The sequence below is a fragment of the Bradysia coprophila genome, assembly GCF_014529535.1.
Source record: "Bradysia coprophila strain Holo2 chromosome X unlocalized genomic scaffold, BU_Bcop_v1 contig_128, whole genome shotgun sequence".
NCBI classification, from domain to species: Eukaryota; Metazoa; Arthropoda; class Insecta; order Diptera; family Sciaridae; genus Bradysia; species Bradysia coprophila.
In genome coordinates, this window is record NW_023503295.1 from 3619049 (window position 1) to 3635971 (window position 16923).

The window sequence follows — 16923 nt, forward strand, 5'->3', positions numbered from 1 at the left end:
CGCCTTTTCCATATGGGCCGAATGGGCAAATGCCCGTGGCGCCCGAAGTGGAGCAGAAGATATTGGCGCCCGAGGTCCTTTGCTTTACTAAATTGACGCCTATTTTTCCAATTGCCCGATGGCGCCCAAAACCTAAAAGCGGCACTGACAGTGCCGCCTTTTCCATATGGGCCGAATGGGCAAATGCCCGTGGCGCCCGAAGTGGAGCAGAAGATAATGGCGCCCGAGGTACTTAAAAAATATTTTGCTTTACTAAATTGGCGCCTATTTTTCCAATTGCCCGATGGCGCCCAAAACCTAAAAGCGGCACTGGCAGTGCCGCCTTTTCCATATGGGCCGAATGGGCAAATGCCCGTGGCGCTCGAAGTGGAGCAGAAGATAATGGCGCCCGAGGTCCTTAAAAAATATTTTGCTTTACTAAATTGGCGCCTATTTTTCCAATTGCCCGATGGCGCCCAAAAACCTAAAAGCGACACTGTTTTGTGCGACCAGGAAGTAACCAACACTGACATGACTCATATCACAGAAAATCTATCAAACGCAAATCGTACACGAAGGGTAAACTGCTTCACATTCCCTCTATTATAACAAACACATGATCTCAATGAACTCTGCACAATTTTACGATATATTTTATGCTCACATTGTAAAGCCTCTGCTGTAAAACGCCGAACGTACAGTGTGTGTGTGTCTTCCTCTAACACATTTCTGCCATAAACGGTCATTCATATTCGTACTACTTCGATGTCACCACTCTCCGTCAGACAATGCATAGTGGTCTCTGTTGCTCTCAAGCGGAAAAAAATAATCATTCATTTAATGGAACCGAATAGAGAGGTACGTTTACTAAAGTAGGTAACAATACATTTCAGTCTGTTTCGAGTATTGAATTTTATTAGTTGCTCAACAAAATCAATGTTAAAGATTTGATTTTAACCATCCGAAAAGAAAAGAAAAAAAACCTTTGCAAATATTGTACCGTGTACACTCTCAATATAAAGGTATTATTAGATAGAGTAAATGTTATTTTGCCTCGATTACCAAATAGAATAAATTCCAATTTCAAATGTACATATTGTTTGCTCAAGTACATTGAACAAAAAAAAAGTGAATGGAACCAACGTGAACAACATACACATTCGGTGTTTCTCTTGGATAAAGAATAATATTTTTTTTAATCTTACGAGAGATTATGGTTTAGCGCGACCAAGCCCAGAAAAAAAACAACACACAAATGAAGTGACATTAAAACACACCGCAGTGTCGAGTTATGTTATTAATTAATTTTCTTTTCTGACGTCATTTTTGTCCATGCCCATAAGGTGATTGTGACTCGTGTTTTGTGCTCATAAAATTCGCTTTTTGAAGTGCTCAATTCAAACAAACAATTTGCAGAGAAGTTTGGTAACTAAAAAATAAAAATCGATTCGTAAAATTCAATAGACTTTAAACAGCCTTATTGTTGTGATGCTGGGTCACTAATCGAAAATTAAATTTATTTGACATTCAACTCAACCATAACCTTAGAAATTAATTAAACTCATAAATCACATCCCAGTGTACTACACTTTGATGGCTTTTTATGTGTTACATGGTAACACAATGCAACTAATGTTTTTTTTTTGTTAGTTAACTTCCAATTGAATCTGCAGCATTGAGAACAGTGAATTTATTTAAAAATTTAAATTAAATTAGCCGGTTTTTTGAATCGAATGTTTTGCCACACTTTCGTTGAAAAATCGATAAAGTGAACCCCAGTATACAATAACACGAACAGTACCGAACCAGGGTATTCGTGCAAAACATTCGATGAAATTTGTTTTTGCCAAGCCTCACATTTTGCATAAGTATGTTGGTTGCTATAGTGGAGAAAACCACAGTTTTGATCATGGGGTGCGATATGTTTCAATTAATTGTTCCTGTGTAAGAACGGTTTTTGCCAGAATTCACTTCCAAACTAAAAATTTCCCTTCACTTCTATAAGTGCATTTTAATACAGTAAGCATATTTCAAGCATGTAATTATCGTAATTACACACTGTAGGGAATGCAGACGGGACCCAACTTTCCCGATGAATTTCCTATATATTTACAACATGTTGTACATATCGTTGTATCGATACCACAAGTTCACTTCAGGTTACAGGGCGCCGATTCTCGAAGCATTCGTAAATTTAAGAGTTCTCAACTTGACAGTTCTTATGGGATTTTATACATGCAGCTGTCAAATTACGAATAGTTAGTGTTACGAATGCTACGAGAATCTACGCCCAGGGCGTCGATTTTCGTGAATTTAAGAATTCGTAACTTGACAGTGTTGTCACGGTAATGTCAAAAGTGGTCCATACGATTCGTAACTTTTAAGGTGACAATTGTCAAGTTACGAATTCTTAAATTTCCGAGAATCGGTGCCGAGTGTGTTTTGTTGGTTTGGATGAACGTGGCTACATACTTTGGTAATGTAATGTTGATTTTCCTTTTTTTATTGTAGCCAATACGGCCCTGCCCTGATCCCAAGTGTAAAAGATAATTGTAACGTGCTCTGCATTTACTTGCCTGTTATTATTATTATTATTATTTATAATTCTTTGAACATAATACAAAAATCAATAACTTAATAACAATGTACGACTGAGTAACAATATCGTAATGTTTCTCACTTTGTTGCATTTGAACTTAACCGAACTAATTGAATTTGAATGGAATATTACCGAGAAGTGAATGCTGCACATAGACTTAGAACAAAAAAACAAAACAATTGAGAGAGAGAGAGAGAGAGAAAAATGGGTCAATTTAATTTTGTTAAAGAAATGTTAGACAATTGCATTATAACTCCGTTGTTATGAACAATATAAATCGCTTTCAAATGGCTTATGAATATGTACCAAGTTTCTTTATACACAATTTATACTCTATCCCGTGCGTTATACGGCCGACGTAATTGTTATTTTTATTTTCTTATTTGAATACAAAAATTTGATGGAAGATATGTGGGCTTTGTTTACAGTTTTTACTGCATGTGATGGAATAAAGAATAAGAAGGTGGAAACCAAAAGAATAAAAAAAAAGTAAATTTACTCAGAATCACAATGTCTATTTGCATAGTGCACGAAAAATTATTTATTCTATTGTTCGGCAATTGGTTTTCACGTTATAGTTTTTCATTCAAGAAATAAAAATATAAACCGGCGAACAATAAAATGAAACGTGTTTTCGTTTGATTAAATATTTTGGTCACGAAACGGTGTTCAATAAAACTTATCGCAGCATAAGCATTAAATCTGTTACTTCAGTTGTTGAAGGTATTTCGTAGTGTTCTATGTAAAATCTATTGCTCATTTTCTGCGCTCTTTCTGAATGATAACAGACAACGAACGCACTTCAAGCAAAAGTGCTTCTAATGACAGCTGTCATATAGAGTACTATTTTCGAGGGGTCACCGACTAGTTTTCGAAGTAGCAAATTTTTGCGATTTTTTGGTATTTATGGTTTAGTCGAAGCCTAAAATGGCGGACACTGTTCCCTAGGGAATCAAAAAATCTTCCATATCCGAGTAAATCCCAAAATAAATCTCAATAAATCCCAAAAAATTTCAATAAATCTGATAAATCTTGAGGAATGCGGGACCCACTATTTTGTATGAAAAAAATTTCAGTTGCCAAATTGTGTTTAATTGACACTGTCCAGTTCTAATAGTTTCGTAACTATCGGCTATTTCCACTTTTTCAATTCTAAGCAAAAAGTGGCTCGATGCACAGACGATGGATTTAGATAAGTTCATGGGGGACGAATGAAAAAAAAAATGTTGGAAAACCCTAGGAATCTGAAGATGGTTGCGTTGTCATGGCGGCATTTGTCACCTCTTGTCCCCTATAATCGACGTAACTGGTTCGACGGTATGTCGCTAAAATGCCTAGATTTGTCCATAAAATTCATAGGATCACAATAGAAACACCAGCATTTTGTCAGCCGTTCAAAGCTTGACGGAGGCTACTTGTAGCCGCAATAAGAATAAATTTGCTTTTAGCCGCAATAAAATTGAAGGTTCTTGAGCTGCCCGGTTGCTAGGACTATATTTTGCCAACATTTGTGAACAATATGTCTTACTTTGCGTCGATTAAAATTAACTTGTTTGGATGCTCTAACCTTATTACATCAATCTCATCTTACATTCACTTTTCAAAAGGCGTTCACAAATGAACGGCAAATAGAAAGAGGGGAGGGCACAATCAAACGGAAACAGATAAGGATAGAAAGTCATAGAGCGAATGTCATGAAGGCAAGTCTAAGCATTTTCGTTTAAATTGTAATCTTTACGAAAGTGCTAACATATCGTTCAAAGTGTTAACAATATGATTCCCTCAATTTCTCATAAAAAAATTTCGCACTTTCTCACGACTTTAAATCTCAATAAATTTTTCAACGTAAATAGCAACGCAAAAAAAAAACCAGCAAGAAAATAATAATAATAACTTTACATAACATCACGTCGTCCGTCGGTCGGTTCAAATAAATATATTTGTTGCTGTACGATGGACTTTCTTGCAAAAATCAATATACTTCGTTTATATTAAATTTCTTTTCTTATTAACAAAAAAAAAAAAAACTGAAGAAACATCACCTATAACAGTCAACAACAAAATATCTTGCCATATGAAATTCGTCTGGTTCAACCAATAAAATCAATAAGAGAGAAAAAAATAAATAATTTGCTATTGAATGTTTTCACTCCATTTATCGACGAAATGATCGTGATTTATTCAATATCGAAGCAATAAAAATGATAAATGGTCCTGATGATGACTTGAAAAATTTATCGAAATATTTAAAAAAAAAAATATTTTTTTTAATCTAAGGTAAAAAAAAGCAACGAGAGAAGAAAATTGATAGTCTGCGTAATTTTATTTAAATTGTTCATAATTTCCAAAAACTTTCTACTCAGCAAACACCTTAAATGCAATGTAATCACAGTCTTCATGTCTGTCACAAACATGTAGAAACCCCGATCAAGTCATTATTGCACCTCTTAATACCTGATACGACTCAGGGCCGAACTGGCTACGAAAAGGCAATTTCGGAAAATTTTGTGTAAGACTCATAAAATTTGAAAACATCCCTTTAATCCATTTTTACATGCTTATGCACGGTAAAGTGCACTTTACATCACTCCTTGTGACAGGTAAAATGCACTTACCGTCCACAAACATGTAAAATGTGTTACGTCACTGCTTGTTTAGGCACCTATGATTACTCAACTCGCCTTCGGCTCTTTCCGCAAACCTCACATTTGCCTAACCAAATATTTACAAAAGTGACGTAACAAACTATATCATACTCGCTCCATGTTGTTGTTGTGATGTCACGTTTATTTATCTAGAAGATAATTAGGAAATTATTGACAAGTTCAAGTATTGTCGTCTCGTTTTCGCTCATATGATAAAATAGGATATCGAACATGATGCAGGCATGAGCGCCGACGGAGAAACCTCGGCGGCGGCTAGCCGAAAAAAATTTCACGGCGGCGGCGAAAAAGTCGGCTTGAGCCGGCTTAAAACGGCTCGGCTGGAGGTTCCTTTTAACACTTTTTCAAAATAAAAAACGTTTAGATAAATTCATGGAAAATGAACTAGTAAGCATGAAAATGAAATTGTACGGAAAGCGAAAATGTAGGTAGATTAGGTTGTTCAAAGTGCAAGTGGAACTGGTCTTGTTACAAGAAAGTCTCTAAGTCTAAGGTTCACTAACACGTCAAGTTTTATTGCCTAAAAACTTGAACTAAATGGAAAATCATGCTCCGGTACACTCATTTAACTCATTAAGAAAATGGTTTTCGATAAGAAATCGAAAGCTCACAAAAATCAAGTAAAAATTGAAAAGAAAAAAAAATCGAGAAAATTCGCAAAGATCGACAAAGTTTTCTCAAATTTGTGAATTAACTGATTGTGCGCCCTCGGCTCGTTCCGCAAAGGTCATACTTGCCAAAACAACAAACTTAGAAGCGAGGACGTAATATACCATTCTGGAAAATTCAAGAAAATTTTCAAAATTTTCTTAATTTTGTAAAAAAAAATTCAAAAAGTACTTGAGCTGCTTAGGATCAACAGGAATCTCGGTTTTCAAAATTATTTCACCCATTCACCTTTCGAAATCTTTATTTCATTTTCCAGCCGGCTTGAGCCGTGCTTTTGGCACCGGCTCGGCTGCGGCGCGGCTTGCTCAAAAATGGCCGGCGGCGGCTTGATCGGCGGCTTATTTTCGGCGGCGCTCATGCCTGACATGATGTCGGTCTCATGTATCGATAATCTTTAATTATTATTTTTTATAAAAAAATTCTAAAGACTGCGAGCAACACTCGAATTCCTAGTGCGGCACTGATTTGACTTCCCGCTTGACAATATATTTACAAAATTGTTTTTACGATCAACATGATCGATTTGTAATTCACTCAACAGTCACTCTTCTTGTCTGAAATTGGTCATTGTATTTGTTGTTCATAATGAATAGTGTTGCTTACAATGGGACATTGAACTTTTGACATTTTTTGTATTTTGATTAAGAATGTTATTGTAAACAAAAAATTGTTCTACACTATTACAGAATTTTCAAGTTTTGTACTTTTAATTCATATTTGAATTACGGCTACGACCCAAATTCAACCTAAAAGCAAACCTTTTTCGTGAGAGAATTAAGAAAAAATGACATGAGAAGAAAAGAGAGGCATATAGAGACGTATAGTCTTTTTTATGTTTGACTGATCCTTGAAAATCAGAAAACAATTAATTAAAAATATAAATGTTTATAATTTTGTGATAGTTTAGAATAATTTGTTGCTTAGAATAATGTTGTCTACCGAAATTATTGAAACTTCAGTCCCCCATTGCAATAAATTGTTTGGGAATTTGGGCAATTGTGGGTGATACAGATGGGTTATCACCATTCGATGAGAATGACCTGTTATCGTTCAACTAAACTTTGGCTCTTCCTTACAGCTTTTTTTTATTATTAATTTTTATGGAACTGTAACCAGTTATGTCATAAGCTCGTTGGACAAACCATTTTTCCAATTTCTTTAACGATCATGTCACTTTCGGCGATATAAATTTATGAAGAATGAGAAGTGTGCTATGCGTGTTGAATACATTCACTGGAAATGACATCACGACGGAAGTGCAATTATAGATACACGCTAGACGATTAAACATATGCAAAATGTATGCTTACGATCTTACGTTATGATAAAAATGCGTAAGATTTTTTCTGGTCTTTAATTGTCTTATATGAAAAACATTTTTTGTTTAATGAGGAACGGGCAATGCTGGTTAGGACAAAGTGAAAGGATTCATGATCCTTGGCAGGAGAGAAGAAATTTTTGGAAACATTAAATCAGTCGTAACTTCATCGTGGCGTCTAAGTTATCAATCATTCTACCAATGGTCGATAGCATTTATTTAGAGATACATACTGTCACTGTACAGTTACTGATGCTTATTTGCAAAAACCAAATAAAAATCTGATTGCTTCATCTATTAGGCCTGCTCTGTTTCACAGGGGGGTCCAAAGTTCAGCTGGAGATGGGTTTTCCTGGTCCGGAAGGCTAAAATATTGGACCCGTATTTTTTTTTAGAATTATAAAAATTAATTTAGGCATGGGGAGCGAGGCATTTGTTCATATACACAAATACATTGGTTAGAGGAGAGAAGATATATAGTGTTTGTATAGTGCATATCTTCTTTACTCCTCTAACCAATGTATTTGTGTATATGAACAAATGCCTCGCTCCCCATGCCTAAATTAATTTTTATAATTCTAAAAAAAAATACGGGTCCAATATTTTAGCCTTCCGGACCAGGAAAACCCATCTCCAGCTGAACTTTGGACCCCCCTGTGAAACAGAGCATGCCTATTCATCTATATATGTAGATCTGTTGAATGGATGAGTAGTACTGAAAACGTGGATTTTATTGTTTAGAGTTAGAAAACATTGGGCAGTCCTTTCAACGACCTGAACAATTTCGAATCGATTTATCTTGGCACAAAGAAAATGTTGCAAAAATGGATCGTGTATTTTTCATGATTTTTTGTTTTATTATTTCAATATGATAATCACGTACGGAAAACAATGTTTTATTGTTAATCGTGAAGACTTTTGTATAGCGAAAGCACATGTGAGAAACACTATAAAAAGAACCATTTCTTTGCCGCAATAAAATGAATTTCGTTAACTGAATTAAATTATTGAAAAAAGCAAAGAAACTCCACCGAGAGAAAAAAAAACTTTTTCTTACATTTCAACAATTCAAAAACTTTTCCAAATATAAATTCACGAAAAAAACAAAAGACAATTTAAACAACCTAATGGAAACATGGAACAGGTTTAAAGTTAACATTTTTTTGTGACTCACTATAGCCATAAGTGTTAATGACATTGATGATATAAGTAATAACTATATATACATGTGCCATTGTATGTCTCATCATCGTGACAACAGTATACAATGTACGAACTTTATAACAACGGAACCATGGCGTTTATTTATTTTTGTCGAAAAAAAAATTATTCCAATTATTATACAACACTAGGGTGGCTCGATTTCAAAAACTATTTCTTTTAAAGCTGTCACGTTCCCTAGAACCTATAATGGACGTGGACGTGGAATTGTTTTTTTTTTCTTTGACCTTTTTTACAGTCTGGGACTTTCAAATGTTGTCACACAAACGAATGAGGAACCGAATTCTTCCGATCTTAAAATCGGATTTACTTCGGAAAAACGAACAATAGATGATGTCATCGTCGCTATTGTTCTATTTCCGAAGGAAATCGGATTTTGAGATCGGAAGAATTCGGTTAATTGGAATGCTTGTTTAAACGGGTGAACAATGAACACGCATGCGCGTGGTTATAGTGGTTGTAGTAAAACGGTTTAAAGACGTAAAACAACATTTGTTTGTATGATTGGATGAACTGAAAAACAGTTCAAAGTCGCCGACTGTAACATTTGTGAACTTTTTTAGTGTTTCAAATACGTCAAATATTTCCGGGGAGTGGTCTCAGGAAAAATGTCAAATTAAAATTAGCCGAAGCTGTTGTGTCACATAATTGTCGCTTTGTCAAAGTTCTTATTGAGTGTACTTTTCGTAACTAGTGACGAAAGGTAAAGCCACCACTTTCACCTTTCACAGCACTGTTGCAGACATTACGATTTAGACACACGATTTGTATTGTCACATTCTTCCTAAAAATTGTCATCCAATTTTTGCGGTTTAACCGCCTTTTTGCATAAATGACTAAATGCTGACTGCACTGTGTACCTTTTGGCATTAGCTTAAGGCAAGGCCTTTTTTAAGGAATTTAATTTCCAAAAATTTCCAAAATTTCACAAAAATTCTTAAAATTTCCAAATTTTGTTTTCTGTTACAGTCAAAGGCAGTCAATTTTCAGCATAAATTTGCTTCAGCTGTTTTTCAGCTGATCCACACATACAATCAAAACTGGTTTTCCTTCTTCATACGGTTGAAGCTGCTACACGCACGCGCATGATAGTGATAAAACTGTATAAAGACGTATAAACGGTTGTGATTGTTTGTATGGATCAGCTGAAAAACAGCTGAAGCTAATTTATGCTGAAAATTGACTGCCTTTGACTGTAGATCTCTATCCAAAGTAATCAGTAAAGCTCAAAGACATGAAAAACAACTAAAAAGGCAATAAAAACAACATTTACGGCGCAATCTGTTGTGTTTTTAGATGTAATGACGAAAAGTGATGGAAAAATTTGAGAATTTTTGGAAATTTAATTTCCTTAAAATAGGTCCTGACCTAAGTATGGTTTCCACTCAACAAAAAAGTACTCCGTGACAGAGCGAGCTGTCAACTAAACAAAGCAAAAACAATCAATTTTGCCTCTCACACGGAGTACTTTTTTGGTAAGTGGAAATCAAGCATTACTACCACATCTAAAAGCATTTTTCTGACATTTTCGACAGTAAAAATTTCATCCCGACAATATATGTATGGGTAAGAAAACTCCTTATAGTTGCTCGCCGTGATCGCAACGGGTTTATAATTAATAATGTGTAAATAGTCCTAGCTTTTTAAGTTCAATCATTGGAAGTTTTTTATTTCTTTTCAAAATTTTTTTCTTTTCCTACGCACTAGTAGTGCATTTCTTTAATGAACTGTATTCCATAACAAAAAAAAGACATTTTTAATGTTTGAAAAGCTGCACCCTAGCTGACCACTTGAATCTGCTTTTAGATTACACAAACCCAATGTAACCTGAGTGATTGCAATAAAAGTTTTATTTACAAAAAAAAAAAGAAAACTCAAAGTTTTTAAAAAATGGAACCACCCTAATTCAGTCCAATAATTATCAAATAAATGTTGATTGTCAGCGAAATAACTGCAAATGAAATTTGCTCATCTCAGAAGTGTACCAACTTAATCTATACCGAAATAATCGACCGAAAAAATTATTTTCGGATTTTTTTTTTCATTCTTAGAATTCAAGCTGCGTTAAATTAACGTTGCATTCTAATTTCCATCGAAACCATATCAAATTTTAAATGCCAGTACGGTCGAAACGTGTATTGTTTTAATTGGAAAAATTAATTGAATTACAAAATAAAGAAAAGTTGAGTCATTAACACACAAATGTAAACAATGGTAAATGGTAAATTAATTATGCACAGACGTCGGAAAAAAAAAAGAAACAAAAAGTGTTATAGTTACGCAGAGAGAAAATTATATGCGAATTTATGGGCTTAAAAAAAGTGTTCGATTTATTATCTAATTTTTTTCTTTTTCATTTCATTCCGTGTGATAGTTTAAATTAATGTTCAGGCTTTATTTTCTCGCTGTTCCTCGTTTCGTGCCGACTTTTGCGATAATATACATTCGCCTAATCTTCGTGTTTTACTTAATATAATAAAAAAAAAATGAGATAAGCGTTTGAACGAACATATAATGTGAATCAACCGAACAATTAGTACCGATTAGCTGGTGTCATTCCAAAATAAATTCAAATTTACACCAACCTATTGAACAGTATTTTTTTGCATGACATACACTCGCTAATTCATGCTAAGCAAATAATTCATTAGCGAAACGGCGGAAAAACATTCCGAATTTCCATTGGTACAATAAAACATTTCTTGTCAAAATTAATACAATCGACGATGTATTTCCGATGATTAGATCAAAATGATATAATTTCAGAGCGTTTTCAAAAAATGGCTAATCCAAAGCAGCTTACATTCAACTTTTATCTTCAATTTTGCGAGAGCGAGACCGAGTAGTTGATTTTTATGACATTTGAATGAAAGGATTTTAAAGAGGTTTTATGAATGATGGTGGATTAGGAGCCATACCTTATATATTCGAACCAGGCATGAGCGCCGACGGAGAAACCTCGGCGGCGGCTAGCCGAAAAAAATTTCTCGGCGGCGGCGAAAAAGTCGGCTTGAGCCGGCTTAAAACGGCACGGCTGGAGGTTCCTTTTAACTCTTTTTCAAAATAAAAACGTTTAGATAAATTCATGGAAAATGAACTAGTAAGCATGAAAATGAAATTGTACGGAAAGCGAAAATGTAGGTAGATTAGGTTGTTCAAAGTGCAAGTGGAACTGGTCTTGTTGCAAGCAAGTCTCTTAGTCTAAGGTTCACTAACACGTCAAGTTTTATTGCCTCAAAACTTGAACTAAATGGAAAATCATGCTCCGGTACACTCATTTAACTCATTAGGAATATGGTTTTCGATAAGAAATCGAAAGCTCACGAAAATCAAGTAAAAATTGAAAAGAAAAAAAAAATCGAGAAAATTCGCAAAGATCGATAAAGTTTTCTCAAATTTGTGAATTAACTGATTGTGCGCATTCGGCTCGTTCCGCAAAGGTCATACTTGCCAAAACAACAAACTTAGAAGCGAGGACGTAATATACCATTCTGGAAAATTCATGAAAATTCAAGAAAATTTTCAAAATTTTCTTAATTTTGTAAAAAAAAATTCAAAAAGTACTTGAGCTGCTTAGGATCAACAGGAATCTCGCTTTTCAAAATGATTTCACCCATTCACCTTTCGAAATCTTTATTTCATTTTCCAGCCGTTTCAAGCCGGCTTGAGCCGTGTTTTTGGCACCGGCTCGGCTGCGGCGCGGCTTGCTCAAAAATGGCCGGCGGCGGCTTAATCGGCGGCTTATTTTTGGCGGCGCTCATGCCTGATTCGAACCGAAGCCAAATTTTTGTCAAATAAAACCTTCCAATGCAAAACTGGGTATCTTGCGCTGATAATTTGTTAAGGCCAGGTTAAGAGGCATCGATGCTTTGCTGAAAAGCATACATTTGGGAGTTTTTTTGAAACTGGACTTTAGTTTACTTTTGATAAATTTCCACCAGAATCCTTTTTCAAAAATATAGGACCGCAATAACGACCTGATCACGAATGTGTTAGATTTCTACAGAAAATTGATTTCGTTAGCATTTTGACCAGCTCTGAAAAAAATGACCCGTATAACGCACATCAAGTGCGAAAAATTTGTGTTTATAATGTCTAGCCTACATTCAGGCGATATATCAATTAAGCGTTTAACTTTACTCATAGAGTATTTGCATGCGTCGAGGCGTGTTTTGGAAGTCACGTTAAGGTGGTGGGCCAAACAAATCAAATCAAATAATTATTCATGAAGCAATCTATAGAATGTCGTCTTTAAGGAGATGCACCCGTGACTACCCTCAATATTCGATAAACTTGGGTGAAATATTTCAATTTTTTTTTCTTCTATTTCAGACATCCTCATCAACAAAAACAACCACAATGACTACACCAGCCAAACTATACGGTAAAGATCTTAGTGAATATGACGAAGTTGATGTAGATGAACTGTTGGCTCAGCTGTCCGCTGAGGAAATCAAAATTTTAGCAAAAGAAGTTGATCCAGACGTACGTATAACGCATCCAATGCAAAAACCAATTCCACAGTTAAAATAATAACAAAATTGTCTCTCTTCCATGCCGACAGGACAATTTTCTTCCGCCCAGCCAGCGTAACAATTACGATTGTGAAAAGGACCCAACTGGCCCGCTAAATCGAAAACAACTAATCGATCACATAAACAAACAGGCGCTGGAAACTCCAGATGTTCCCGAACTGGAACCGTATGTTCCGGGTGTAGTTCGAGGCAAAAAATGGAGTCCACCACCACCGGACGCTAAGCAGCGTGATGCTGAGGAACAAATTGCAATTGACATGGGTGACGAATACGAGCGGGCTCTAGAAGATGCATCACAGGAAGAAATTATCGATTTGGCAGGTTCGTCAGTGTTTATTTTGTGCAACTTATTTTCGGACACTTTACAAACAAAATATTAAAAGCGCCCGTCATAGAGGAAAATATATATATTCGAAAACACACATAAATTGATGCATGTGCAGCAACCGATCAACCAACCAGCCAACCAACCAAACAAACAAAATTAATAAGTCTTAAAATGAATTTCAGCTATTCTTGGCTTCCATTCAATGATGAATCAAGATCAATATCACGCATCTTTATTAAACAAAGGACAACCGGTTGGACTCGGCTGGGATGGCATCACGAAATCACAAGCACAAAAATTATATCCTGCAGATCCACCAAACAACACAGACATTGACGAATCAATTAAACGAGTTAAAGAAGACGATCCAAAACTCATTGAACTGAATCTAAATAATATTAAAGTTAGTCATCACATTAGCGCAAACGTGCAATGCAACATCTCCATTCACACACTCTAACCGAAACTTTTTTTTTCTTTTCTTTTTCTTAATTTTTCCTCTTGTTAGAATATCTCCGATGAAAAATTCGATCAATTAATAAATGCACTGCCTGACAATGAGCATTTGGAGGTGTTGTCATTGACAAACGTTGGACTGACAGATCGAGCAGCGTTGCTTTTAGCCGAAGTTATTGAAAAGAGTAAAACATTGAGAGTATTAAATGTGGAAACAAATTTCATTAGTCCGCCGGTGATTGTGACTCTGGTGAAAGCCCTGTTGAAGGCAAAGAGTGTGGAGGAATTTAGAGCTTCAAATCAGGTAATGTGTTTCCTTTCTCTCTTTCCTTCTTTATGTTAGATTTTCGTCTCTTGTGTCATAAAAACTTCCATTTTCTGTTGTCCAATGTGTGACTTAAACTTGCTGAACTTAAAGTAACAATAAGTTTTACATTCGGTTCATTCACCTGTTAAGCACACCCTAGTTTCATTCCTGGAACGTTTCTATCCTTATCGCTCTTAACAACTTTGAAATAAAGTTCTAGTTGTTCCTTTATACAACGACGTGCGCTAGGTTTCCAGTGCAGAAATACGACGCTAGATTTTATTGTCACTTACCGCCATGCGCGCGCTGTAACACAAAGTTACACACCACTACATCGATAGTGCTTACATCAAATTCTTGATGTGCTGAATTGCTGCATTGGAAAGTCACTGGAAAGATACGCTCGCATTATAGGCTTGATTTCCACTTAACATTTTTCGTTAAGAAAGCGATTCTTATTGGCTAAAAAATGAGAGAATTGCAACCATTAGAAATCCTTTACGGTTCTCTCTTACGGCGTTCCTGAACCGGCTATTGGAGTGTCTCCTTCCGTGTTACAAAGCGTTGCTAAGTGCTGGAAAGCCAGCACTTTTTCAAAGCATTGGAAAAGCATTAACTTTGCCAGACAAGCCAAAGCTTGTTTAGAGATAAGCGAGGCTCGCTCAAGAGTCTTTCTCTCATTATCCAGAAAGGATCTAAAACGCCTTACTGACGTCCTTTCAGGGCATTGTAGCCTTAACAGCCATCTGTTTACTATGGGTCTCACAGATAGTGCATCCTGCAACCAATGCGGCGACATCGAGACGGCTGAACACTTCCTGTGCAAATGTCCCACATATATTATCGCCAGAGCCAAATGTCTTGGCGCTTACACTCTGAGCTATGATCATGTAAAGCTATTCCACCCTAAGTGTATACTTAACTATATGAACCAAGTGAATAGAATTTAACATGCTGTGGGCACGCACAACAGGCCCATTGGCGGCCAAGGTGCAGGAAATTTTGGGTCTCTCATTATCTCCACCCACTTAATCTAATCTAATCTTACGGCGAACATTTTCAAGTGGAAAACGTATCCGAGATTTCCAATGCTGTATGCTCATTCGATGTTTTCGCGTACGTCGTTGTGTGTAGCTACAGCAAGCCGTTGTTGTGCAGGAGTGAACGGACTTTTCGTGTAATTGAATTTTTTTCTAAGCACCTTGACCTCTCTGTGCTTGTACTGCACAGCACACGTATCCTAAGCACCTTGACTAGCTATATAGTCTGTACGATTGTAACGATTCCTTTAAAACGTTTTTAGCGATCGTCTGTGCTGGGCAATAAAATCGAAATGGAAATAACTGAATTGGTAGAAAAGAATACATCACTGTTGAGGTTAGGCCTACATTTGGAATTCAATGATGCCCGCCACAGAATTGCCAACCACCTCCAACGCAATATCGATAGGAGTGAGTATAAATTACCAATTTTTTTTTTGGGTTTTCTTTTTTCTATTTCGTTTAATTTGTTTAAAAATTGAAATTTCCTTACAAAAAATTTTAGTTAAAACTTTAGACCAGTTAAGCTTTCGGAGTAAATTTACTTTTAGTATTTGTAAAACCATATTTTGTAGCTCGTAGAATATTTTTAGTGATAAATACTCAACAGGCGAAAATTTTCAACGAAATTTACATAGATATTCGGATGTTCCCCTCTTCCGCTGTGTTGTCATCTCTGTCTGATGCGTCCCCCTATTAATTGTTTATTTTTTATTTATTTTTTATTTATTTTTAAAAATTGTTTTTCTTCTTCCGTTGTTGTCGTTGCTATTGTTGTTATTATGAAAATTGATATTCATCACCATATTTAGGTCTACCGTCTCGTCGAAGTGGCTCGTTTGGTAGATGGTACAGCCAAGATGAGTTAATCAATTGCAGAAAGCCATTGACACGCTCACGACCATTATCATCATCGAGTGATGATCATAAAACTCACTAAAAACAAAACCAAAAACATTTTTGATTTTAATTGTAAATATTGTTCACTTTTTCAAATTTACTTTTTTTTTAAATCGATTCAATCGAAAACTGATCTCAAAATCAATATTATTTTCTCACATAAAACTGTGACTGCTCGGAACTAAGGTAAAAATCTACCCTACTCCCTACCCAAAAAACACATTTTGCTTTTGCCACTCGTTACTTTTTTGTTATTGATTTAAGAAACCCAATCGATTCACATTTACCGAGTGATTCGTTGGTTTTTACCTGCGTTGTTAATTAGAAGAACTTTGAAAGAAAACAAGGAAAAAATGACCCGCAAAATCGTGGACCTAATTCTTCAGAAGCTACTTTCCAAATCAAATGCGATACGGGAACCTATTTCGGACATTTCGTTTTCGCATTACAGTGTCGAATCAACAGACACTTCGACCACATTACATAATCGGATGCTACAAAAGTCATGCAAAATCCCAATGTGCTTATCCGCGTATCTGATTGGTTGAAAACCGATGAACCTAAAAGAAAAGTTGGAATTTGAAATCTTAACCTCACAAATTTGAAAAGATTTTTTTTTTGAAACTAGCAAACTTTCATGATCATTGAAACGAATTACTTAGAATGGACGAGATTTTGTGAAATGCCAAAGTAACTCAATGGCTTTGGATGGATTTCTGTAACAATCTGAAAGTGGTATGGTTTTTGTTTGGCTTTCAATGACACCTGTCATCGGGTTTAACCTGACATGTGAAACTGAAGTGCAACAGATACGTATGTGCAAAGGAAAGCTACTCATATGCCAGCTGTAAATTGTGACAGTCGGTCTGTTTCATTAGTGACGTTTAAAACGTCAAACAAAAAATTTT

The 16923-nt window shown here is 35.7% G+C and overlaps 1 protein-coding gene across 21 annotated transcripts in view; it reads left to right on the plus strand.

The window, feature by feature from the left end:
* LOC119067738 (tropomodulin) overlaps positions 1 to 16923 on the plus strand; it is a 70300-nt gene that overhangs the window by 39021 nt on the left and 14356 nt on the right. For 14 of the 21 annotated variants that reach the window (XR_005086011.1, XR_005086006.1, XR_005086009.1 and 11 more), the window contains exons 2-6: positions 12782 to 12934; positions 13014 to 13305; positions 13495 to 13715; positions 13821 to 14072; positions 15379 to 15526. Coding sequence is in view for 13 of the 21 variants with exons in the window: in XM_037170856.1 (XP_037026751.1) it covers positions 12782 to 12934; positions 13014 to 13305; positions 13495 to 13715; positions 13821 to 14072; positions 15379 to 15526 (1066 nt within the window). In the remaining 8 variants the exon portion in view is untranslated. Of the gene's footprint in view, positions 1 to 841; positions 1002 to 1139; positions 1323 to 1383; positions 1405 to 12777; positions 12935 to 13013; positions 13306 to 13494; positions 13716 to 13820; positions 14073 to 15378; positions 15527 to 15927; positions 16423 to 16923 lie in introns of those variants that run through there. The other 7 variants (XM_037170865.1, XM_037170864.1, XM_037170861.1 and 4 more) reach the window with 7 other exon arrangements.